This window comes from Anabrus simplex, chromosome 8 (assembly GCF_040414725.1).
Source record: "Anabrus simplex isolate iqAnaSimp1 chromosome 8, ASM4041472v1, whole genome shotgun sequence".
Classification (NCBI taxonomy): Eukaryota; Metazoa; Arthropoda; class Insecta; order Orthoptera; family Tettigoniidae; genus Anabrus; species Anabrus simplex.
Window position 1 is genome coordinate 71,603,310 of NC_090272.1, and position 26,786 is coordinate 71,630,095.

Here is a 26,786-nt window from a genome sequence, read left to right on the forward strand (position 1 = left end):
TAAATGAGAGAAGAAACATTATTAAATTTTCCTTTGGGAAAGTCAAATGATCATACGTAAGTATGTCTTTCAATAAAATGTGTAACGTGATGTTACCTAGCAACCATGCAGGCTGTGATGTGAAGTATTGATGGATGGTCATGACAAACAGATCCATGGCCCGTGCAGCTCTCAAGGTACTGATGCTAGGTAACATCATGTCACATAGTTTGTTACACAGTTTTTTGGATGAACCCCCCAACCTCTTAAGACATATTCATGTCAAAAAGAAACATTTATTGTATTTTAATAGATTAAAGTAGAGGAGATACAAGTTCTTTAAGTTTTTACACTTAACTGATTCTTTCCCTTGGTTTTGTCCGACATGAGCTGACAGACTTCTACCGTCCATACAATCTACTGAATTTTAACTTCTCTATATGATAAGAATACATGGTAAACCTTGGAATAAGAGCATGTTTCTCAATCCCTTCAACTTCAATTTATTGCTATTATTATTATTATTATCAGGTACTCTTATGTAACATATGTCTTAATCTTCTTATTGCACATACATCAATGATGGTTTTCTGCAACTCCTTTTGGAAACACAGAAAGGGATAGTTCAATGCATTCATTAAATGGTCTTCAATACACCATGCTGATGCTTTGCAGACAAGGAGATTTTTCCAATGTACGATTAAAGGTCGTCTTGATTAAAAACTGCACAATAATTCTTATTTCTACAGCTAATATGGCACAAGAACTCCACCTCGCAGAACAAAGCTGTTGTTTGAATAGACACTAATTGTTTCCTACCTAAACATTTTACTTACTTCTCAAGGACATTCCTGAAGACAGATTTTTATGTCCCAACTGAAATAATAAAGAAATACTGTAAATATAAAATCAACTCTTGTTTAAGGACGAGGATAGCTGTTCGAGAGTCTTCAAGTTTGCTTAATCTGTTTGACTACAGACAGAAGTGGGATTCTGAGACCTAATATAGTGTACTGTGCGATAAAAAAAAAAACACGTTTTGAGGAACATACAGAAGTGTACTGTGCTGACAAGAAGACAATAAGGATTCCATAGTGGAACTGTACCTGCTAGCTCTCCAGTAATGTTAGCTGGAAGACAGTGAATAAAGGAAGTCATAAAATGCTTCCCGACCGCTAGTTCTGAAGTCCAGTTACTGCAGACAATTCAATGTCCTGTAACTTCATTTTCTTCTTCTCTCACTTGTCAGTTCCGTTTTGAGTGCCATGAACTGATACGACAGTTGAAGGTTATTTTTTGACAGGAAATAGTTAGTGCACAGTGTAGAGAGCAAACAAGCTTGACCGGCTTTTTTAACGGACCTTCGTAATGCTGTATTGTACATTATTCATGAATTAATACTTAAATATTGCATAACTTATTTTAGGTCTAGTATAAAACTGCATGAACATAATTCACTGTTTTAAGCACTTATACTGTATTCAGGAGGCCATTTAAAGAGTGGTACTCACAATGCATGTAATAAATTTACAGTTAAATTGGGAGACTGGGCAACCTCCCTCCCAATAAAAGAGACATCCCATAAGCAGACAAAAATGTTATGACCCTTTGATGTCCATAAATTAGACGTTTTACTGTATTTTAAACCCTAAAAATATTTCCTCTTTAAAATGTTTTAGCTCAGATGATGAAGCAGAAGTGATTTTCTTCTTAACATACATCATTTCAATAAGAGATAATATACAGTATATTAGAAAATACATATTCCTATATTTACGAGTCAAAATTCGATCAATGTTATAGACATGTTCTTACTAAGAACAGCTCAATGTGAAAATATATATTACAAAATAACAAACATGCTGTGAGTTGTAGGTTTCTATCCTTGATTGTCCAAAGGTTTTCATGATCTTTTCAAAATATCTTTACATAAGATATAACTTGGACTAAATCTTTAAATTTAAAGATTCAGTCACATCAGATAGTTCACAGCAAAATATTTTCCAACTTCTACATCAAAGATTATTCATATTTACACATGTCTGTACACCAAGATATATTACTCAACATACCCAACAATACATTTTTGAAAATATTCGATTGCAGGGTAGCTATAATATCTCATTTGCTAAAAATATTATTATTGTTACTATCCATATGCGAATAATCTAAAGCATAAAAGTTGGAAAGAACAATAATTACATATTGCAGTTCTACTTACTAAAAACTGCCACTCCCTTCCCCTGAACAGCTTTAAAGTCATAACATGCTCTCAACCATAGAGAGGGGTAGCTTTATCAAAATGATCTCAGACACATCAGATATTCCAAGTGCACGATACTTGGACATGTGTATTTAAAATAATCTTAATCACTGAACAATAAAAAAATTCATCAGATCAAGAAGATCTCTTTGTTTTGTTTTCTGTCTGCGAGTCTTCTAGTTTATCTACATTAGCTACACCATTCTTCAAACCTCATCAACAGATCACATAAAGCTATTTAGGTGGAGAAAAAAAGATGAAGAAATAAACTGTAGTCAATAGTTCATTCAGTGTCCGAAACCACTCTAAGAAAGATTATGGCACGTAAGATCTTCCTATGGGGTTGGAGGCCTTTGTGTCCATACCAAGCTACATCTCGGAGAACAAAAGCTAACCTCAGAAGTTCTGCTGCCGCTTTCTCTTCTGATCCATAGCATCAAGGATAGGTTGTCGTTTCGTCTGATATCGGCGTCGCAGTTCATCAATTTCCCTCTCCATCTCAGCATCCAGGTTAGCCATTCTCTGTTGTAGCTCTTCATAACTTAGGAACTTCAGCTGTAAAAGATTCCATAGGATCAAATAAGATTAAAGAATTCCAAAGAAATTAAGAATACTTTTCAAATAGAAAACTTCTTTTCTTATTGTATAATGTTTATGAGAAAACTAGAATTGTTACTAGCATTGAATGAAACCATGACATAAATAGTACTAACAGCTCCATATACAACGTGTTCAGGCTAGAGATATAAAAAAATAACAGCTTATATATTCAGTAGCCTATATATTTGCAGTAAACACTCAAGTCGATATACAGTCTTTCCAAGATTTGATTGTCAACATTTTATGTTGCCGCCAACTTGTAAGTCACGAATCCACAGAAACAGCACGAGATAAGCTTATGCACAAATCTGTCTAGCTTCATAGCTTATTCCCATAGTTCATGATGTTGACTCCACAGCGTAAAAGAGCAATGTGTGCTGCAATTAGCTGGGCCTTCCCACATGCACAGCTATTTTATCAGCGGGGCAAAACTCTATGAGAAAAAAGGAAATTCGATAAGAAAAGGGGTCTTACTGCCTTGTTCGATATCTCCTCGGTGTCCAGATTAAGACATTTTTGCATAGCGATATTATGTACAGGAGAATAACTCGACATGTGACTGGTATGAGACAATATATTACCAAACATTTTAAACATGTGACATAAATTTTTTGATTTACTCTGTATAATAATGGACAAATAAATTTAATACACCTTATGGGTACTAAAATATAAGCATGTATTTTTGTGTACTGCTAGCCTGGATGCTCTGTGTGCGCAAGCATGTATACTCAAAATACGATGTGCATTCAAGTTCTAAGGCCTCCGATTTTTTTTCTCCAGACTGGAAAGAAACAGAAACATGTGCATTGTTTTAAAATGAGCCCGCGTTCGTTGTCAAAACGTCACAGAGATGGCAGCACTATACGACAGATGGAATTTTAGCGCCAGCCGCAAGAATGAGAACTGTTTTAGATACTTAAAATGGCGAAGTTTTCCTTACTTGAACAGCGTGCAATCATTCGTTTTTTGAATTTGCGTTGTGTGACACCAATTGAAATTCATCAACAGTTGAAGGAGACATGTGGTGATGGAGTTATGGATGTGTCGAAGGTGCGTTCGTGGGTGCGACAGTTTAATGAAGGCAGAATATCGTGTGACAACAAGCCGAAACAACCTCGGGCTCGCACAAGCCGGTCTGACGACATGATCGAGAAAGTGGAGAGAATTGTTTTGGGGGATCGTCGAATGACTGTTGAACAGATCGCCTCCAGTGTTGGCATTTCCATGGGTTCTGTGCACACAATCCTGCATGACGACCTGAAAATGCGAAAAGTGTCATCCAGGTGGGTGCCACGAATGCTGACAACGCACCCGCACATCGAGCTAACGTTACGCAAACGTTTCTTCGTGAAAACAACTTTGAAGTGACTCCTCATGCTCCCTACTCACCTGACCTGGCTCCTAGTGACTTTTGGCTTTTTCCAACAATGAAAGACACTCTCCGTGGCCGCACATTCACCAGCCGTGCTGCTATTGCCTCAGCGATTTTCCAGTGGTCAAAACAGACTCCTAAAGAAGCCTTCGCCGCTGCCATGGAATCATGGCGTCGACGTTGTGAAAAATGTGTACGTCTGCAGGGCGATTACGTCGAGAAGTAACGCCAGTTTCATTGTTTTTGGTTGAGTAGTTAGAAAAAAAATCGGAGGCCTTAGAACTTGAATGCACCTCGTAATATTTTTTTAAACCACAAAAACACAAAGTTTTAAAAAGTCATGCAAAAGTCTCAAATAATCCATATTTTTCTCTGAATGGTTGCTGATATCCATTACAAATACACAGGAAAGGGAACAAATATGAGTCTGGTCATAAGTACTGTTACAAACCATTTGCTAAATTCCACTATTTTCCCTGTGACATAGGAAAACATCTTCTGTAAACAGTCTGCATTAACTTCCAAAGTAATTATGAAAATCATGTTGTGATAACAGCACTACACAAGGAAAGAAGACATCTTTTAGACATCTTTTATATCCTTTAGAAGCTTGGAATCAGCAGAATGATTGTCTACTGAACAAATGAACACTCATCTCAGAGAATTAGTGAGAGAGATACTACTAGTAGTACTATGTTACATATTCCCCCATATTTTGAATGATACAGCTCTTAGCTAAAATTTTGTATAGTGCATTTCAGATACATTACTGGTATTTTCTGTATCTCAAAATTTATTTTTAATTTATGTTCTATGTTTTTTACTGACTGCATCTTTTAGGAAAATTATACAGAAAATTTGGTACAAACATTGCACTCCTCGTTGTTTTAGCTTCCTAATCATGTATATAATACATTATCATTTTCTTTTGTAATGTAGTGAAATTGGGGTGGAATTGGAGTTTTTAATAGCAATCTGTTCCAGCATACAAGGCCAAGACCACTCAAGAATTGTTACAACCAAATGTTCCTGAGTTCATTTCTGGTGATGAATGGCCAAATGGCAGTCCAGATCACAATCCTAAGGATTAGAATAAGGTCAGTGGACTGCTGCACCCAATTTTCCCACCAATGTAGTGCACAACACAATCATTGCATGGCCAGGAAAATTTGGTATTCTGCACTATTTGCAGGAGCGGTACATCATTAAGTGCTAAAGGGGCTTAGCTCCACCAGATTTTTGGACATAAGAGTTTAGAAATGTTATATTACTTGTACTTTAGATAATTAATTTAATGAGACCAAATTCATAGCTGAGTACCACTGTCCTGAAGTAATTAATGATGTGAGAAGATGAAAGTATGATTGTTTTACATGTTTCGTTTATCCTGACACAGGGGCTAATTCGTTCTGTCCTCCTCACAGTGAGTATTGGTAACTGCTTTGAAGGTTAGTGAACCTTTGAGGGAGTGAAAGTTTCAATGTATTTTAAAATGTCAAGGCAAGCTAGGGGCTAGCTTTGACATGCCCACAATAAAAAAGAACAATGTAGACGAAGCTGTAGAGGCGGGTTAGTGCAAACTCAACTTGTATTCTTCTAACAGCATGTAAAATGTTCTTGTGACCATTCAGAGTGAAGCTTTCGACACATTTCGAATTTTAGTTTACAGTTCGCTTTTAGCAGTTGCGGAGTGGAGCGCGTAAGTTCTGGATAGTTTTTGTTTAACAGTGATTAGTATGCAGTGTTTAAAATAGAGAATAGTATGCAGTGAAATTATTAATAACTTGTCTTTTGTTATGAATAGGGTAGATACTCTAGTGAAATCTCCATTCTCATAATTAAAGTTAGAAGTAAAAAGACTTGGTGTGCACCAACCTAGAGATTTTAAGCTTCATCAGAGTTGCAAGAATAAGAAAAGAAAATTTGCATTATCTTCGTTTGACAAGAAGAAGTGAGTGACTGAGTGAAGAAAAGAAGTCCCTTTTCTGTTTCATGTGCTTATTGCTTGGTGGGGAAACTAGTTGGACTGTGACAGGCATAACTGATCTTAAACATCTATCGGAAAGAGTTAAGAAACACAAAAATTCACACACACATATTGAAAACAACGTAAAATAATCTTTTTGGTTCTCTAAACATGCTGACTCAATTTAATGATGGCTATCATACTTCTAATCAGAGTCACAACGAACTTGTAGATAAGAATAGACACATTTTAAACAGGATAATTACCTGTATTAAGTTTTGCGGAATACATGAACTACGTTTTCGAGGTCATAACAAAGGTGACAATCCCGGGGTATTCTTGGATCTGTTGTCAGAAATAGCGGCATTAGACAGCATTCTAAGCGATCACCACCTCAATTCTACAGTATCAAAAAATACCTCGAAAACAATTCAGAATGAATTACTGGATTGTATGTCTGCAGTCTATAGAGAGATGATAGTGCAGGAAATAAAAAGAGCTAAATATGCAGCCACTCAGGCAGATAAAACTTCAGATATATCCTGCATGTCACAATTAGTTATATTGTTGCGATATGTTGCTCGTAGGGGCCCAGTTGGGAGATTCATTTCCTTTTTCCATATTCAAGATTGAACTGCAGACGGTTTAATGTCAGTTCTGAAACAACACTCAGAACCGTACAAGCTAGAACAGAAGTTAATTGCTCAGTCCTATGATGGTGCTGCTGTGTTTAGTGGGAGGAGAATAGGGTGCAGGTAAAGATAAGAGATACATTTCCTCATGCACATTTTATCCACTGTTACTTCCATCAGCTAAACTTGGTAATAAGCTCAACTGTGAAATCAGCGGTTATTTTTCATCAATATATCAGGCTTCATCCTTCTTTTTCTGTTTCTTCCAAGTGCACTGATTTATTAAGATCTGTCTGTGGCAGTGCGGTTCTGAAAACTACAGAAATGCATTGGAATTTTCACAGCAGAGTTGTTAATACTGTCTCTAGCAATAAGGATGCTCTTATTGAATCATACCTGCCAACTTTTAGAAACCAAATATAGGAAGATTTTTTTAAATTCTTGGATTTCATCACATATATTCCACCACAGTCTATGTGAAAAAAGGTCAGGATAAAAGGCATACATATCTACAGTTACAATGCGAATTGACCATTAAATTTAAAAACTTCAACTAAGAAAACATAAAAATGGTCACAAAAAATTTACCTAATAACTCTCATTTTTGACACTTACATACGAATAATAATATTTATGTCACACCGACACACGCAACAAAATGCATAATACCGTATTTTCTCGCGTAATTAACGCACATTTTTGAAGAAAAATACAGGCGAAAACTTCGGATGCATAAATTATTCAAGGACTTCAGATCTTTACAAATTATTTACAATTCATTTACATTTAAAAGATACATCAAATATAATATAAACACAATTGGTTCAACTCATTTGCGGTTATCGTCATTTGGCGTAAAATTCCGACGTGAGATTTTTTCTGAAAAGTCAAATAGGGTACATCAGGAAAGTTAGACAGGTGGGTATGAAGTACCGATACTAGAAAATATTCTTCTCATTACGAGCTGATAATACGACCTGAATGACATACCGGCAAAAAAAGAAAACTGTCCAATATGAGATGGGCCGGGCATCGAAGGAGGGACCCTGCTACATTACCCCAAACCGTTCGTATCCAATCGTGTACGAGTGACGTGTCCATCCATCCTTTTTCTTGAATACAGTACAAACGTGGATCACTCGCGGAAATTTAACTTTAAGCATTGTTTTTCATTTTAGAACAATGTAAGGTGCAAGCTTTCTGCCATTAGCTGTTACAGCAAGCATTGCAGTACCAGTACATCGTTGTTTCTTGCTTCCGGAGCGCGTACGATAACACTGCATATTCCTTTCTTTTCGATTGTTCGATTTTGTGGCATATGGAAACTGATTGGAGTCTGACCTGCGGTTCCTGTAAGGGAAATCAAATATTCCTTCACTTTACGCTTCTCAATCACAAAGCGATGAAAATGGTTGAAATCATTCGTCATTTTTTGGCATAATGTTGTTCTCTGTCGACGAGAAAGTCCATTTCTCTTCATAAAATTAATCAAGCCTCGACTAACCTTCAAATCCGAGACACTGATTCCATGTGCCGCTGCTATTTCTCATTCTTTAAAATACAGCATTTCGTGAGAAACGGCTTACCCAATATTGCGTAACAAAATCATATGTTTGAGCAGATACTCTACTTGTGGAAACTTGCCGCTTTTTGGTCCGCGAAATGCTTTGCGAGACTTGTTGGCCGCTTGAAGTGCACTTCTGTTACCGCGGTAGTGCATGTTTGATTTGGACACTGAATACTTGCTGCCCACTGCTCTATTCCCGTATGTTTCGGCGTAACTGATCACCGCGAGTTTGTATGATGCAGTATTACTCCAATACTGTGGACTGACAATTATGAGATCACAGAATGTCCCGTACCCGAAACACTCGTAAAACTAGTGCAGTGGGATTTCCTGACGGCTAATAACAGCACGTTGCCCTGTGTTTGGAATGCCCGCTTTCGCAATAGGAAGCCTGCTACTTGAGTACTGACATCTCTATTTCGAAAAGCATCCGGAGCTGAGTGATGGATGTTCGAAGTTGTGGGTGCGTCAAATACGTGGACATTTCTTTTTCTCCACTTTGGACCCAAAAATATTGGGATGCGTAAATTATGCAAGGGCGTTAATTACGCGAGAAAATACGGTAGTTTCCTTAAACAGACGGTAAAATAAACGGAAATTTATAGGTATCTCTGAACACTTGGAGATGACGTTTGTTATATTTTTTGGCTATAACGAGAAAAAAAATGCCAGAAACTGTCACCGACACAACACCCTTAAAAACATTCAACTCATTAAAATTATGCACTTAAATACGCGAAACTACCACATACAAAACAATTCAATATGTCCCATTCATTATTAACATGCGACTTTGACAGAGGGGGAAAGCACAGAAATGCAAGGGGAAAAAAGTGGCCTACAACTCCAACGAAACTACGCACAGAAACAATGTTAACAGCGCGCGAACAACACAATAACAAACTCATTCTTTCGTCTCGATTAACTGAGTCGTTAGCGCGCGCTAGCATCTTGCTTGCAGGACGATCACCGCCCTGAATTCCCAGCTGTATCAAGCGCACACGCTGCTGTGGTGAGCGGGAAATACGATACACGAAGGCGCCGGACGAAACACTCACGAAATAAAGTATCAAATAAATAGCTTGAAAATGAGGTTTCGTAAATTACATAAGTGCATAAGAATTTATCCTTTATCCTAGGGGAAGAGTATTGGCCGTACTAGAGGTTATTTTAGTAAAAAATCGGAAGAAGTAAAAATAAATCGGAAAATCGGAAGACGAGTTAAAAACCGGAAAGTTTCCGGGTAAATCGGAAGGGTTGGCAGGTATGTTGAATGTTTTGACACCATTCAAAATGACGATGGTTGGGATGACGTTACAGTTTTAGAGAGGCAATAGGAATAGCTAATCTTCTGAATGATGAAGAATTCCTATATTTTCTCTCATTTTAAAATTCCATTCTGATACATGTTGACATTCTGTACAGCACACTGCAGAAATCATCAACTAATGCCCTAAATGTTCGTACTGCAATTCAGAATTTCGAAACTGCAATAAATGTAATCAGAAGGAATTTACTTGAATTGGAACGAAATTTTGAACACCCAACAAAACGTGCGTGGAAAGAAGTGAACATAAATGCCGATGCTAAAGAAGCCTGTAACAATTGTGAATCAGATGAAACGCCGTTTCAAAGAAGTGCAGCACACACAATGCTTGTGTTTAATTGATCCACAATTTTTTGTACAACATAAAGTTGCTTTTTCCTAGGGTACTTGTAACCAGTGCAGTGAAATATTATCCCATGTTTATAAAGGCTAAGTTAAAAAGAGAACTGTGCTTTACAGGAATGATACATTTGCGAGTGTAACAAGTGTACTTTCTCTTTGGACTCTAATGAAGGAAAACAATCTGGAAACAGCCTTATAAACTAGCAGAAATAGTACTTACAGCCCCAAATTCAAACGCTAAACTAAGTATGCACAAATAACTTGAGTCTTCAGAATGAACGAACAAACAAACAAACAAACAAACAAACAAACAAACAAACAAACAAACAAACAAACAAACAAACAAACTTAGTGCTATACTGTACTCACAAACTCAAAGTCTCCATCAACAAATGCCCGCTGGAACTTGGCCTGGTTCTCATGATGATGCCTCGCCTGGAAAGGATCAGGTACAGGAGCAGCATGGTGCAACATGCTACTTGCTCCTGCACCGGATATCTGGTTCAACTGCCGCTGCAAGTGGTTCTGGAATCGTTGTCGCTCCTCAGCAGATAATTGAGGACTAGCATTGTTGTTATTATTGTGCTGGTTGACATCCGAGTTCGGCGATGAAGTATACGCAGTAGGGGATGCGTCACCCCCACCCATTTTGTGCACAGGTGATAGCTGCTGACCATTTCCCTGAAGGAACAAAATGAAACAACATTCTAAAGTTGAAGTGCTTTTCATTTTTCAAGAGTATTGCAAAATAAATGAGAAAATCCCAACAGATTGGTCCTTTTCAACAAAACCTAAATAAGCATCAATATATCTCATTCAAATGCAGTTGGACTTGGGAAAATACAGTAAGTTCCCATCATTTCTCACACATCACTGTTATCCAGCCCAGGTTTCATTGTCAAGGACATTTTAGGGCAGCTACAAAGGGCATATTAGGAGGAACCTAAAATAAAACCTAGTAGTTAAGTCCCCTGCTTTCAACTTCGTGACAGACCATGTAACTTGCGATATCTAGATACCAACACCCAGGTGCCTGCTATATGCGGATAACACTGTCTTAAAAATCTAGCAACCATGCCTGTAGATTCTGCAGATTTCTGCTCTCTCCACATTGTCTAAGCCAATATCTTCTACAGACTTGAGCGTAAGATTTAATTTAAAATCCCTACTTGCAATTTTTATGGGATTGGTTATAGCTACAAGTGTGAGGTACTTACAAATTCTGTCTGGACACTCTAGACACACCCATTTAATTGGTGAAGTCAAGAACATTAAATTTAAATTAAATTAAAAATCGTAGTAAAGCTTGTACGTCTATCCCAACTGATTTCACTGGCTACAAATGTTTGCTACCGAACTACAAAACTATAATCACCCCATACTGACAAAGAATGCTGTGGAGAGGGTTGAGCCACTCTTAGGGGGATCGAAGAGCTAGTTACTGCTACCCTCCAGTATTGCCCTTGACCACGTATAAGGAAATGCACTTTTCTTCCTCACTGCCAATAGAGTAGCAGCATTTCTGTATTTTGTTTAGGAGGGCCCAAGCGAACCCATTTAATTTATTTTTTATTTTGCAATGAGAAATTACTATTCATTAAAGTACAATGGTAAATAAAATGTCTTCTATGAAATTTTTGGACACTAATTTCTTCTGCATGATGTTTCCTAGTTTTTAGGTCATAAAAATACAAACCCTAGTTATATACTTGTTTATTCTCTTTCATTATGACTTCTCCCCCTAGACACAGGACAGAGTAAAACCTTCAACATGAAACATCACAAAGCTCAAAATATGGAAAAATCACCTGTGTTCCATTGGAACTTGGGTAATAAAATTAAAATGTAACCTATATCTTGGGCCAAAACCGGGAACCTCCTAGGACTTGGGATTAGTTTTATGACAAAATAGTGGGACAGACAGGCAAGCAAGTAACATTGTACTTTACCTTGATATTTTCAGCTTCTTTCTTGTCGAAGTGGTCAAGGAAGAGTGGTCGATACTTCTTCCCCGATTCACCTGGTCCAGTATCGTGCCCTATCAAAAAACAATAATAAATAAATGAACAAACATGTTTGATATACATATTGTAATTTACAAGTTCATAATGTACAGAGTGTTGCAAACTTACAGGTAGACCTGTAGGGGTTAGCAGAAGATAAAGAAACAAGAAAGAAGTCCTAATAAGCATAGGTCTGAAAACAAACTATTTCCAAGATATGATGTAATATGTAATCACTAAAGCCTGGAAGTTAGGCAAAATGCCTTTTTTTATCTAACTGGATATATTGAAGAATCAGATAGAGATAAATATGTTTTTGTGCATTTAGGAAGTGTAGAGACAATTTTTATATTGCCTTTTTTGCCTATTTTAAGATTTAAAGCCTTTTTTGCCTTTTTTGATTGTTTGCAATTTTTTCTGCAATTTACACATTTTAAAAAGCACATAATGGATTTCAGTACATCGAAGAAAAAAAGTTGCACAAATTAAATTACATATTGCCGTCACAAATATCCATTTCGAATATTGTTCCCTGTAAATCGTTTATTTGTTTTCAGGCATTCGAAAGCTTATTTTCTCAACCCATTCATTTAACCTCTGTAAATAGCAGAACCTTGATTAGTGAAAGGAATGCACAAGCACAATGAATACCAGGAAAGAGAGAGGATGAGGGAAGTACGTCTTTTCTCCTTCCTCACACCCCTTTTGCTGTGACAATGCGTAATTACCTGGTATTTCCAATTTCGAAATGATAAGATAATGCAGAGGAAGGGGGGAAGTCACTTCTGTCTAACAGGTCAAACATAAAAGAAGCTGTTAGTCTACTGTTGAACTTGTTAAAGGCAACTCGGGTGTTCGCATTGACTTATTTATCATGCCAAAATTTTCATCGTTGCGCGGTAAATTACATGGCTATGTTCGCAAATTTGGTTCGGATACACTTTCTACTGATGGAGCTATACTATTTTGCAAAATCTGTGAAAAATCTATTAATCACTAAAAAAAGTACTTTATAACTCAACATTTTGCAACAATGAAACATAAGTCTAGATTAAATATTGTTGGCCCTAAGATCAATTTTATATCAACAGCAGTTACAACATCCAGCAGGCAATCTCAGTTTTCCCTGGATCTATGTAAAGCTTTCTTGGACTCCAGAATTCCGTTCTGGAAACTGGAAAATCAATCCCTCAGGACGTTTCTGCAGAAGTACACTAAAGAAGAAGTTCCGTCAGAATCCACATTAAGGAAAACATATTCGAATATCTCCTTTGAAGAGACCCTACATGGGATTCGAAGCAGAGTTGCAGAAAAGAAGACCTGGATCTCCACTGATGAAAGTACGGATCCAATGGGACATTACATGGCCAACGTCGTCATTGGAACTATGGAAGCAAAGCAAACTGACCTATCATCAGTATTTCTTTTGACGGCAGAAGAGATGGAGAGAGCAAATGGTTCCACAGTGGCACAGTTGTTCACAAATTCATTAATGTTACTCTGGCCGGATGGAATACGGCACGATGATGTCCTACTTTTTGTTACAGATACGGCACCTAACATGAAGAAAGTAGCTACAGCCTTGAAAGTTCTCTTTCCTAAAATGCTCCACCTCACATGTCTAGCCCATGGACTGCACAGAATTGCTGAAGAGATAAGAAGTTTGTATCCTCACGTGGATAAGTTAGTTTCGAATACCAAGAAAATCTTCCTAAAATCACCCTCCCGAATCCAAGTTTTCAAGGACGTGGCACCAGAGCTCCCTTTACCTCCACAGCCAGTTCTCACAAGATGGGGAACCTGGATCTCGGCAGTCATATATTACAGCAACAATTTGGACAAGATACGTCAGGTACTTCATACCTTATCAGTAGACGAAGTTGCTTCAGTTCATGAGGTAAAAAAGTTGTTGGACCATGAAGAGCTCAACAATGATCTGGCATTTATAACAGCACATTATAGTGTGATACCGGAAGCAATCTTGAAGTTGGAGAAAAGAGATGATTCGCTGGTATCATCTATGGCGATCTTCGAAGATGCAATAAATCAACTGCCGCAGGCACCAGGAGAAAAAGGAAGCAGTGTTAGTGAAAAGTGTAAACGTGTTCTGAGTGCTAATCTGGACATTGAAAAAATGAAGAACATTCGTGATGTTCTGAAAGGTGAAAATTCTGTTTTAACTGGCATGTGTCCTTCCGAAATAGCTTGTTTCAAATTTTCGCCAATCACTTCAGTGGAAGTAGAATGTTCCTTTTCCATGATGAAAAACATTCTTTCTGACAAGCATCTGTCTATGACAGTTGATACTTTGAAAAAGCACCTTAATGTTGCTTGTAACCAAGGAAAGTACGAGTAATTACGCTAATTATGTGATAAATTGATAATAAAGAAATGAATGAGTATTTAAAATACATATTTTCATTAATAATGAGTGAGATTCCTCTTTGCTTTCACTCCTAATGAATGCCTATTTTAATTACAGTACTGCCTATTTTCAGTATTTCAAATGCCTATTTGCCTGCCTATTTTAACCAAAAATAAATGCCTAACTTCTGGGCTCTAGTAATCACATTTCCAACCACTACAACGTTGTTCATGCTTTCTATTCCAGGCACAAGGTTCCACACTTGTCAACAGCATTTTGGATTTGTAGCGGTATTTGAAGAATTTGTCAAGACTGGTCCATCTGTAAATAATAACTGCACAAGGAACTATGGATCATTCCCACAATGTCTACGGATGTACTGATTGAAGGCAACCTAGGCTGGATAGTCATTTGCGGTCAAGTTTTGCACCATCTGTACGCGATATGGATCTGTTGCCAAATAGTAGTTTATGCATCATGTTCTGCTGCTGCAATCCTTCTGGTACTTGTCTGGTGTTTCCTCCACTCTGTGTAATACTGTACTTGTTCTTCCATTTCTGGTGGTGACAATGTTCTGTCTACCTACATGACCTATGCTGGGTAAATGAACTAGTTTCTAGCAGGTGCTGATGTGATCTCATGAAAAAAAAAAACATTCTGGCTGTCTTCTATGAGGTAAAGCTTTATGGTGCAATCACGCTGCCTCTCGTGCACTGCTGTTGGCACATCCATACATCTAGTTACTAAGGACAATAGTATTCCTGATGAACAGTCCTGCTCCGCACTCTGCTCTTCCCTTTTTAACACCTGTTAAGAATACTTTATAATCTCCTTTATCTTCATCATTATCTACCCTTACTCAAATATCATTAACTCCTAATACATCCAGACACATCCTCTTTGCTGATTCAGCCAGTTTTACATTCCTTTTACCACATGCCCTATTAATACCGATAGCTCCGCATCAAATTCAATTTTGTTTGCCAAGTTGTATCCAAGGACTCCCTCACCTGTCAAATGGGAGTGGGACTCAGTTATTCCCATAGGCTTGCTCAAGACATTCTGAACGTGCTCAGTAAAAATTGTGTGAATAAGATGCTACTCTACTTACACAAAGTAATTAATTCATAGAGTTGCTTGGTTACTTCAACTTCTCTTCAGGTGAAGACTTTGGTTTTGCAGCAGCAGCAGCTTGATGTTGATGCTTTCCTGACGTATGATTATCATCATAAATGAATATAAAATGCTAAGGCTTTATACGTTAATGCTTATTTCTACCACATCGATATTAACACTTTTTATGTCATTCGGAATATCCTGTTAAGTGGGTTCAAAAAAATAATCTTTTAATGGTGGTTTTCTTGGAAGAACCTACTGGGAAATTGAAAAACCAACTAATTCTTTTATCATTAAAGATATTGAGTTGGGGCCTTTCATGTTCAATTCCTTGACCCAGAAACCAGAGATGATATTTGTCATACATACATTCCATAAAGTTTAATGCATATTCTTTAAAATGTATCTTAAATCAGAAAGGATCAATTTGAAAGAAACTGCTCTGTTGTCAGTTGATAGCATTACGAAAGTCACTTTAACCCTAGAACTGATAATGCAATGTTATTCACCCTTTCTGTAGTGATAACGTCGCACTGTGCAACACAATGTAGTCATCGTCACGAATCAATCCTTTAAAATGAATGGCATAAGAATCAAATTACATAGTTCTCAAAAGCAGACGTTTCAAACTTCATACCTATTGCAATTTTGGTTTCCGTACTGGGCTATTCTGAGCATTGAATGTAAAACAAATAAGGCATTGTTTTCATTTCTTAGTTCCAGACTGCCATGCTTTACGGGCGAGGTCTAGTTGAGGTTGCTGGTTATTTGTTTTAGCAATATTGTCACCTTATGGCATTTTCTAGTAGGCTAAAGGATGGATCCTTGCAGATCTAGTGACATTCATGAGTGGTTGGAAGATGAAGAAGTGTTTTCTGGCAGTAATAATGATATTTCAGTAGATGATTTGCCGTGTACTGCCGACGAGGTTAGGGATCAAAAGTACTCTGATGATGAAACTGAGGAGAACATGAGGGATATAGTGAAGATCCAGAAACCGAGTCTGATCATCAGAACTTGGTAAGAGTAAGCCTACATTCCTCAAAGTTACAAAGGAATTTCATGTACGGAACCCTGGAATTCTGACAAATGAGATCAGTGATTTTCGACTGTGGACGTGGGGAAGCATTTTTTTTTTAAACAATTTGTTTTACGTTGCACCAACACAGAAAGATGGCGACGATGGGATAAAAAAGGCCTACGAGTGGGAAGGAAGCAGCTGTGGCCTTAATTAAGGTACAGCCCCAGCATTTGCCTGGTGTGAAAATGGGAAACCACAGAAAACCATCTTCAGGGCTGCTGACACTGGGGCTCGAACCCACTATCTCCCGGATGCAAGCTCACAGTTGCGTGTCCCTAACCATACGGCCAACTCATCCGGTAGGGGAACTTTTGCTTTTGCTACGGCTACAGCTAAAAAAAATTCCAAAATTTGTTTATATACATCTAATCAGGGTAAAATTGTGCACATTTCATACATTTTGAAATTTCAATACTGTTATTTTTTAAGTGGTTTCCTGATGTTCAATCTTGAAAAAAGATATTTTTTTCACTTTTTATGTTCTGATTGAGTCTTACTCACTGAAACACGATCGAAATACTATTTTTGTCAAATACGTACAATGAAGCTGACTTTCTGATAAAATGATATGAAATATGTAATGATTACCTTTGTTTTTCATGTCTTAATTGTTTCTTCAATACACGATTTTAACATAGCAGGAACACGCCTATCTTATCAGTTCTAGAGTTAAGATTGGAGAACTGGAATGGAAAAGCTCAAAAGGAGATTCACACCTCTTTCTGTATTAGGAAAAAGCCCACTGTATTTTTCCATGGCTTGTTTTTCTATAATTTAAGAACAATATTGGCTTAACGTCCCACTAACTACTTTTACGGTTTTTTGGAGATGCCAAGGTGCCATAATTTAGTCCCGTATGAGTTCTTTTACATGCCAGTAAATCTACTGACATGAGGCTGACTGATGTATTTGAGCACCTTCAAATACCACCAGACTGAGCCAGGATCGAACCTGCCAAATTGGGGTCAGAAGACCAGAGCCTCAACCGCCTGAGCCACTCACCCCGGCTTTCTGTATTTTAACTTAAATTCTTGTTCAGACACGTGTCCTAGCTTTTCGTTAAAGATAGTTATTGTAATATCATCAATTTTGAGATTCTCTTATTTATTCTACATTATTCTCAAGTATAAGTATTTCTGAGAAAATATTTATAATAATGGTACGAGGGAATGGGGTTTGCAGAGCTAACAACGTGAGGTGTCAGCTGAAAAACGTTGGGAACCACTGGAATATGAGATAAGTAAGGCCCAATGGGATTTACATCTGTTATTTTTGTTGTAACTGATTTGACTGATTTATTTAATTATTAGATACAGCTAATAGAGGGCCATTTTACACTAATAATATAACAAATTTAAATAATCAGGTAAGAATCGGGATAAACTACAATAACAAGCATCAACAGTAATGTTAACAACAATAACAAAGTAACAAGAATGGCAACAATAACTGACAATGGTCAGGAGTTAGCAAAAGGAAAGGTCATGTTTTGGAAGGATGGAAGAAAATGGAAACCTGGAGAGGACTTCAGATGAATCTTTTAATTTTATGTCTGAAGGATGCATAGGGTGTGAAATGTCAATACTGTGTAGTGAGTTACCAAGAGTTGGGAGACAATGGAAGATAGTGCGTTGCTGTAAGGTTATGCGCAGATGCGACATGAAGAATATGGCGGTTGCGTGTTGGGCAGGGGTGGGTGGGATGGGATGGAGGGGGGAAGGAACATGTACAGGGAAGTACGTTGGAAGAGTACTGTATTGCATCTGGTATGGCCATTGCTTCTTTTAGGTAAGTAACAGAGTTCGGAGAACTGTAAACTGCTCCCAGGTCAAGTTAGTTCAAGATCTAAGATTTAGTTTTGTTCCTAAAAACAGGATACTTACTCTTCATGGTTGGCTCTTCTTCTGTGTCACTGTTAATAACCATAGTACCTAGATCTGATGCGAGCTCCACCATGGTGCCAGAGTCGCTGTTCCCCACCAGAGTGCCAGTATCCCGATGAGGAACTAAGGTACCATCTAACAAATCTCGCGAAGGTACCAGGGTTCCTGAATCGGCAGGGTATTGCAGCATGGTTTTGTTGTTGACCACCTCATCTTCGTCCTGAAATATAATTTTAAAAGAAGTTAAATTACTGTGAATTTGTCCAATCAGTGAAACCACTACAAGGTATGCTGCGGTAATTCATCTATCTTCATCATAACCGAGCAACAGCTTTATTGAAATGCTAGCTTCTACCAGCAGCTTCACCTGCATGGTCATAGTTTCGAATAAAAAAATAAAAAAATTCAATCTTGCCAGAAAGGATACAAATGTACGATATCCAATAGAAAATGTGTGGACAGATTTGTTTAGTGTGATACAAGAACAGCTTTAAAAAAGAAAGGCAACATCACGAGCATCGTATATTAAGCATTATTAAGTAAAAGTTACTTAAGGAATTGCTGTATGTACCCAGATGTTAATATAAGGAAGGTATTCAAAGGAGTAATCGCAATAACAAGGTTGTAAATAGGGGTTACAGATCTCTTTATATGGTTATAAGTAAGGCCTGGAAGTTGATGATTTAAAGAATATTTTTTAAATGTTAAAAACGACTATTAAATTACCTAAAAATTAAGAAAATATAATATAAAATGTAAAGTATGATGTTAAAAAATTAATGTTAAAAACTCCTTCAGAAAATAATAGGTTAGTCACAAACTTACAAAGAACATAATATAGGCCTTTTATTTGGAGGCTGCTTGAAGACAAGGAGTACACAACAGTTTGAAAAGAACTCGAAAGACTATTTGTGAAATTGAATTCTATAAAATAAAAATATGATTCAGGAAAAAAAGACTTGAAAGAACAAGAATAAGACTACTTAATATTATACTGAAATGTTTTATTTCAGTATTTGTGCAACTACTAGTTACGGCTTTCAGACATAATTTAATTTTTTTCCCCTATTTGATTTACGTCGCACCAACACTGATAGGTCTTATGGTGACGATGGGATAGGAAAGGGCTAGGAGTGGGAAAGAAGTGGCTGAGGCCTTAATTAAGGCACCTGGTGTGAAAATTGGAAACCACGGAAAACCATCTTCAGGGCTGCTAACAGTGGAGTTTGAACCCACTATCTCCCAGATGCAAGCACACAGCTGCACCCCCCTAACCGCATGGCCAACTCGCCCGGTAATTTCATAAAAGACAAAATGACCTCAAGAGATAAAATTCTCCAAGATACAGGAAAATGCTCTTAAAATATAAAATAAAGGAACCAAAAAGTGCAAATTATGAAAAATAAAAAGGATATATTTGTAATCGAGATGCCAAAAACAGAGTTTGCACATAATGGAGCATTGCAACTGACCACTCAATAAAAAGATAAGATATCGTCAACATCCGGGTCTAGTTATAAGGGTAGTTAGGGGTTGCAGTAAGGATGTAAAGACCATTAAAGCGGTTGACTGATAACATCCAGGCTGACATGCATGATGTTGGCTTAAAACCTGAAGAAGTGAGCAACAGACCGAAATGGAGGAGATACAGCGGACCCCATACATCAGGATGAATGCTAGAAAAGAGAGAGTAAGGATATAACGAAGAGGGCGCATAAGTCTCTGGTAGACCCCAATTAGAGTATAGCTCCAGTGTACGGGACCCTAACCAGGATTTACTTGACTGAAGAACTGGAAATGACCCAAACAATTTGTTCTGGGTGATTTTCTACAAACAAATAGTGTTACAAAAATATTACAATCTTTGGGCTGGGAAGACATGGTAGAAAGAGCATAAGCTGCTCGACTAAGCGGTATGTTAATTACAATAAACAATGAGGTTAGTTACTTGTATGTTCCGAGCTGTCGGTAGAGATGACATATGATGACATTAGTAGACGAATAAGCTTGAGTGGAGCTTTGCAAAACAGGAAAGACCTTGGTATGAAGGTAAAGCTGGAATTAAAGAGGCAAATATTAGTTTATCGAAAGAGAAATTATAACTCACCACGAGAGATGTTTGGTAAGTTTCCAACTTCTTTGAAATAATTTAAGAAAAGAGTAGTTAAACAAGTGATAGAAAATCTGCCACCTGGGCGACAGACCTACCAAAAGATCAGTGGTAAAAAGAAAATGGAAGTAGACTTAGAACTGTATGACAACACTGGAGGAACATAATTTTGTTGCTATAATAATGTGTTCTCTAGAGTGAGCTATAAGTTGTATATAAATTGTATCCTATTAACATCTTGGAAGATATAATTCAATTTTTAATCTCAATCGGAGTTCTGAGGAAAATGTACAATTAATTATGAAAGGTTTTATAGAAAAATTCACTTTAAATCCTATACATATTCTCCTTTTCTGAAAAAACTAACAATCTGCCCTTTATTTTGGTTAATATTGAGTAAAACATGCAACAAAACTATATGTTTCATGAATATATATTCCAAGCGCCAGTAGAGAAATGATAACAACTCACTGAAAATGTACATGATTTACTTGGGAATAGCCTCTCCAAAATTTAACAAGATGCGAGAAAATATAAACTAACCTCTGAAATCAGTGATGCGCTCTGCCATATCTTGAAGTGTAATGCATTCTTACTTAATTCCAATGTACAGTATTAAAATTAAACAAACGTTTACTTACCATTTATTTCGAACAAGTTAACAAGTGCTATCAATCACGTTATTTATGTATTTGTTACGAAAACATGTTCTTTCTTTCTTTCTTTCTTTCTTTCTTTGCGGAACAGCAGTCGACAGGTATTACTAATTGACTCCGACATCGCCTTCGAATGTCAATGAGAACTCGCAAGTGCACACAGCGAGAAAACTATACCAAAGGCCGTATTTTGTGGCAAACGCATCAGCTTACTTATTCAAATGGCGTCATCTAGCCTAACTTAACAGCGTATGTACCTGAAAACATATATCAAGCACTAGTAGAAAAGTGATAAGCTTCTCGCTAAATATTTACATGGGAATAGCCTTACCAAAATTTAACCAGATGCGAGAAAATACAATCTAACCTCTGAAATCAGTAATGCACTCTGCTATATCTTGAGGTGTATTGCATTCTCTTTCAGTGAAGAGTATTCAAATTAAGAGATCGTTTACTTAGCCTTTATTTCTAACGTGTTAACAACTGCCTGAAAAGCCTTACATGTGATATGTTTTTGACATTAACAACTGCTATCGATCATGTTATTTACATACTTATTACGAAAACATGTTGTCTACTTTCATTCCTGATTTTCTTCATGGAACGGCAGTTAACGGGTATTTTTAACAAACTCTAACATTGCCATCAAATGTCACGCAAGAGCTAGCAACAGAAAACAATACAAAAGGTCGCATATTGTGGCAAACGCTTCAATTCTCTTATTCAAACAACGTCAGCTAACCTAACTTAACCGCTTATGTACCATGAAAACATAATAACAGCCTTTCCAAAATTTAACCCGATGCGAGAAAATATGAACTAACCTCTGAAATCAATGATGCACTCTGCCATATCTTGAGGTGTACCCCATTCTTACTTAACTGCAGTATTTAGCATTAAAATTAAGTGATCGTTTACTTCAGCCTCTCTTCTTCTTTTATGACCACAGAGGATCACTTTAGTCAGTCCGTCGTTCAGGTCTCTTTGAAGGGATTGTTCGGGCTTTGCGGTCCTGCCAGTACTTCTTCAGACGCTCCAAACTTCATGCCTTTTCCTCAGTTGAAAATATGCACGTTGTTGGTTTGTTTTATGTAAGGGTAAAGCGGGTGTTTGTATTCTTGAGTTTTGTATTCAATTTTATCTTATTTGTGGTGTCTTCTGTTGTAAAGCCTTTCAGATCCTCTCTTACTTCTCTGATCCATTCAGCCTTTATTTTAAACAAGGTAACAACTGCTGTCGGACACGTTATTTATGCACTTATTACGAAAACATGTTCTCCTATTTCATTTTCACTTTTCTTTACGGAACAGCAGTTGACGGGTATTGCTAATCGACTCCGACATGGCCTTTGAATGCCGACAAGAGAACTTGCGCGTAATTGTCTCCTCCCACCTACTATTCTGCATCTAAATCTGTTGGGTTCAGTTTCACGTGGACCACACTTGGTTTGTACATCATCATCATCATCATCATCATCATCATCATCATGCACAATCTCTAGGTCTACTGACTTCCATGTCTCGCTTCAGCCACTCACCAGCTATGAGATCAATTCTCCTGCACAATGTAGAATGAGGAAGAGCAAGACAGTAGTGATGACTAGGAAAGAGAGAGAAAAAGAAAAGAACAAAGGCTGAAGAAATAATGTGCTGGTTGTGTGTTTGAGTCATCAGTCCATAGACGGGTTTGATGCAGCTCTTCATGCCACCCTATCCTGTGCTAACTTTTCATTTCTACATAACTATTGCATCCTACATCTGGTCCAATCTGCTTCTCTGGTCTACCCCTACTGTTCTTACCATCTACACTTCCTTCAAAACCAACTGAACAAGTCCTTGGTGTCTTAAGATGTGTCCAATCATTCTATCTCTTCTTCTTGTCAAATTTTTCCAAATCTATCTTCTCTCACCAATTCGATTCAGTATCTCTTCATTTGTGATTTGATCTATCCATCTCAACTTCTGCATTCTTCTGTAACACCACATTTCAAAAGACTCTATTCTCTTTCTTTCTGAGCTAGTTATCGTCCATGTTTCACTTCCATACAATGCCATGCTCAACATGAAAGTCTTCAAAAACATCTTTCTAATTCCTATATCAATGTTTGAAGTGAGCAAATTTCTTTTCTTAAGAAAGCTCTTCCTTGCTAGTCTGCCTTTTATGTCCTCCTTACTTCTGGCATAGTTAATTATTTTATACCCAAGTAACAATATTCATCTACTTCCTTTGAGAATTCATTTCCTAATCTAATATTTCCTGCATCACCTGCCTTCGTTCGACTGCACTTCATTACTTTTGTTTTGGACTTATTGAAAGAATAAGGGAGGAAGCTGGTGTGTACCCATCCCTGAATGAAAAAGTGACAAGGGCCCGTTTGAAATGGTTTGGCCATGTCAAACGAATGGACGATAGAAGGACAGCAAACAATGGCTACACACAGTCGTGGCTGGAAAACGACCGGTAGGAAGACCTAGGAAGAGATGGCTGTACCAAGTGAAAGAGGACATAGGATCAAGAGGAGTCAGCTGGGATGTCGTCTTGAGAGAAGAGTGGTACATGGACAGACCAGAAGTGGAGAGTGCTCGTAAACCACACCCGGGCAACTGGAGTGGAAAACTGATGATGATGATGATGATGATGACTCCTTACCCAAGACTTCGTCCATACCATTCAGCAGCAGCTTCTCAAGATCTTCTGTAGTCTCAGATAAAATAACAACATCATCGGCAAATCTCAAGGTTTTGATTTCCTCTCCTTGGATTGTGATTCCCTTTCCAAATTCCTCTTTGATTTCCTTTACTGCCTGTTCTATGTAAACACTGAAAAGAAGGGGGGACAAATTGCAGCCTTGCCTCACTCCTTTCTGGATTGCTGCTTCTTTTTCAAAGCCCTCGATTCTTATCACTGCAGACTGATTTGAAACCCGATCAATGACAAAGAAGAGTGAAAATCTATTTTCAACAGCTCAAATAAAATTTCTGAGAAATATGTTATTAAAGAACAGGAGAGATGTGAGGAAAGAAGACATAAGAAAAGCAAATGAAAAAAAAGAGAGGCAAGGATTGTCAATATTATAATGGATGGACATGATTAAGAACTGTAAAAGGAAAGAGAATCTGGACTAGAACATCGTGGGGAATGATGAGAGGTAGAAAGATGAAGTAGATCGTCATCTAGATCATGCAAGTCTGATGTTTCCTCTGATGATAATGGGCACATGTTTCAATCACCATCACCACCACCACCACCACCTTCATCAATGAACTCCAGTTGCCCAGGTGTGGTGTATGAGCACCCTCCATCTCGTCCTGTCCTTATACCACTCTTCGTCCACTAATTTGACCTCTCTGCAGCACATCCTTCTTCACTAGATCAATCCACTTTCTTCTTGGTCTTACCACAGGTCGATTTCCTTCCATTTCTCTTTCAAATTCTCTCCCCGCAAACAAGAGGTTATATTCAGCACAAAATCCAAGAGGGAAAAGAACTCTTGGGGGAAAGAAAAAATCCATCAATACAACATAGGCTTCCAGATTTAACATTTCTTCTTTATATATACGCAATTCCACAATAACCTATCTTCTTGTCCATAAAAACACTGCACGACATGCAACTATCCCCCTTGTTTTTCTTCAGAAATTACTTTTGCCTGTTAATAACATTACCCCTGCTCACAGACACTATTTACAATTCAAACTGTTTAAATGAAAATGTTTAAATATCACCAATAATGATTCATATCACTACTAAAACCTCAACACTTAGCTCACCTTTATGGGTGGAAGAACTGTTTGTATCTTACAAGGGGTTGCTTTCTTATTTTGAACATCTCTTGTACTAACTGCCTTTGCCAATTCCTTTGTTTCCTTGTAAATACTTATGGGCTTACGCCCATCTCTACAATATTCTACATCAAGCCATGCTAAAAGACGGCAATGAAGAGGCCGATTTAACATATTTCTACTACTAGACATGTTTACAACTACAAACTCTTCTCTACACTGTCAGTGAACTACATGCGGCACTTTTCTAATCAGCAACACCACGGAAGTGGACATCCTCCAGATTATGATAAGGCTTACTACTTCCCTCCATAACAATCTCTCTAACCTCAAAAATAAATCTGTGACGTGCCCATAATTTAACAACATTAAACTGCACATGTGTTTGTATACAGCTAATTTAACTATCAATACAACATAGCAAACCCATTTCCGTACAGGCCATAAAGACCCTCGGTGGAGATGACGGTTAGGTTTCAATTATACACTGACTGACAGAGCAAATGCAACACCAAGAAGGAGTGGTCAGAACTTTATGCCAATTGCAGGGTAGACTGACGTCACTGAGGTATGCTCATGATGTGAAATGCGCCGCTGTGCTGCGCATGTAGCGAACGATAAATGGGACACGGCATTGGCGAATGGCCCACTTCGTACCGTGATTTCTCAGCCGACAGTCACTGTAGAACGTGTTGTCGTGTGCCACAGGACACGTGTATAGCTAAGAATGCCAGGCCGCCGTCAACGGAGGCATTTCCAGCAGACAGACGACTTTACGAGGGGTATGGTGATCGGGCTGAGAAGGGCAGGTTGGTCGCTTCGTCAAATCGCAGCCGATACCCATAGGGATGTGTCCACGGTGCAGCGCCTGTGGCGAAGATGGTTGGCGCAGGGACATGTGGCACGTGCGAGGGGTCCAGACGCAGCCCGAGTGACGTCAGCACGCGAGGATCGGCGCATCCGCCGCCAAGCGGTGGCAGTCCCGCACGCCACGTCAACCACCATTCTTCAGCATGTGCAAGACACCCTGGCTGTTCCAATATCGACCAGAACAATTTCCCGTCGATTGGTTGAAGGAGGCCTGCACTCCCGGCGTCCGCTCAGAAGACTACCATTGACTCCACAGCATAGACGTGCACGCCTGGCATGGTGCCGGGCTAGAGCGACTTGGATGAGGGAATGGCGGAACGTCGTGTTCTCCGATGAGTCACGCTTCTGTTCTGTCAGTGATAGTCACCGCAGACGAGTGTGGCGTCGGCGTGGAGAAAGGTCACATCCGGCAGTAACTGTGGAGCGCCCTACCGCTAGACAACGCGGCATCATGGTTTGGGGCGCTATTGCGTATGATTCCACGTCACCTCTAGTGCGTATTCAAGGCACGTTAAATGCCCACCGCTACGTGCAGCATGTGCTGCGGCCGGTGGCACTCCCGTACCTTCAGGGGCTGCCCAATGCTCTGTTTCAGCAGGATACTGCCCGCCCACACACTGCTCGCATCTCCCAACAGGCTCTACGAGGTGTACAGATGCTTCCGTGGCCAGCGTACTCTCCGGATCTCTCACCAATCGAACACGTGTGGGATCTCATTGGACGCCGTTTGCAAACTCTGCCCCAGCCTTGTACGGACGACCAACTGTGGCAAATGGTTGACAGAGAATGGAGAACCATCCCTCAGGACACCATCCGCACTCTTATTGACTCTGTACCTCGACGTGTTTCTGCGTGCATCGCTGCTCGCG

The 26,786-nt window shown here is 38.4% G+C and overlaps 1 protein-coding gene across 5 annotated transcripts in view; it reads right to left on the minus strand.

The window, feature by feature from the left end:
- Positions 1 to 511: 511 nt before the first annotated feature.
- The window catches only part of hpo (serine/threonine-protein kinase hippo), a 514,540-nt gene continuing 488,265 nt past the window's right edge, over positions 512 to 26,786 (minus strand). For all 5 annotated transcript variants that reach the window (XM_067152280.2, XM_067152278.2, XM_067152277.2 and 2 more), the window contains 4 exons: positions 18,500 to 18,719; positions 12,001 to 12,089; positions 10,421 to 10,732; positions 512 to 2,797 (listed from right to left, as the gene is read on the minus strand). In XM_067152280.2, coding sequence (XP_067008381.1) covers positions 2,639 to 2,797; positions 10,421 to 10,732; positions 12,001 to 12,089; positions 18,500 to 18,719 — 780 coding nt within the window. In that variant the 3' untranslated portion in view covers positions 512 to 2,638. The remainder of the gene's footprint in view (positions 2,798 to 10,420; positions 10,733 to 12,000; positions 12,090 to 18,499; positions 18,720 to 26,786) is intronic.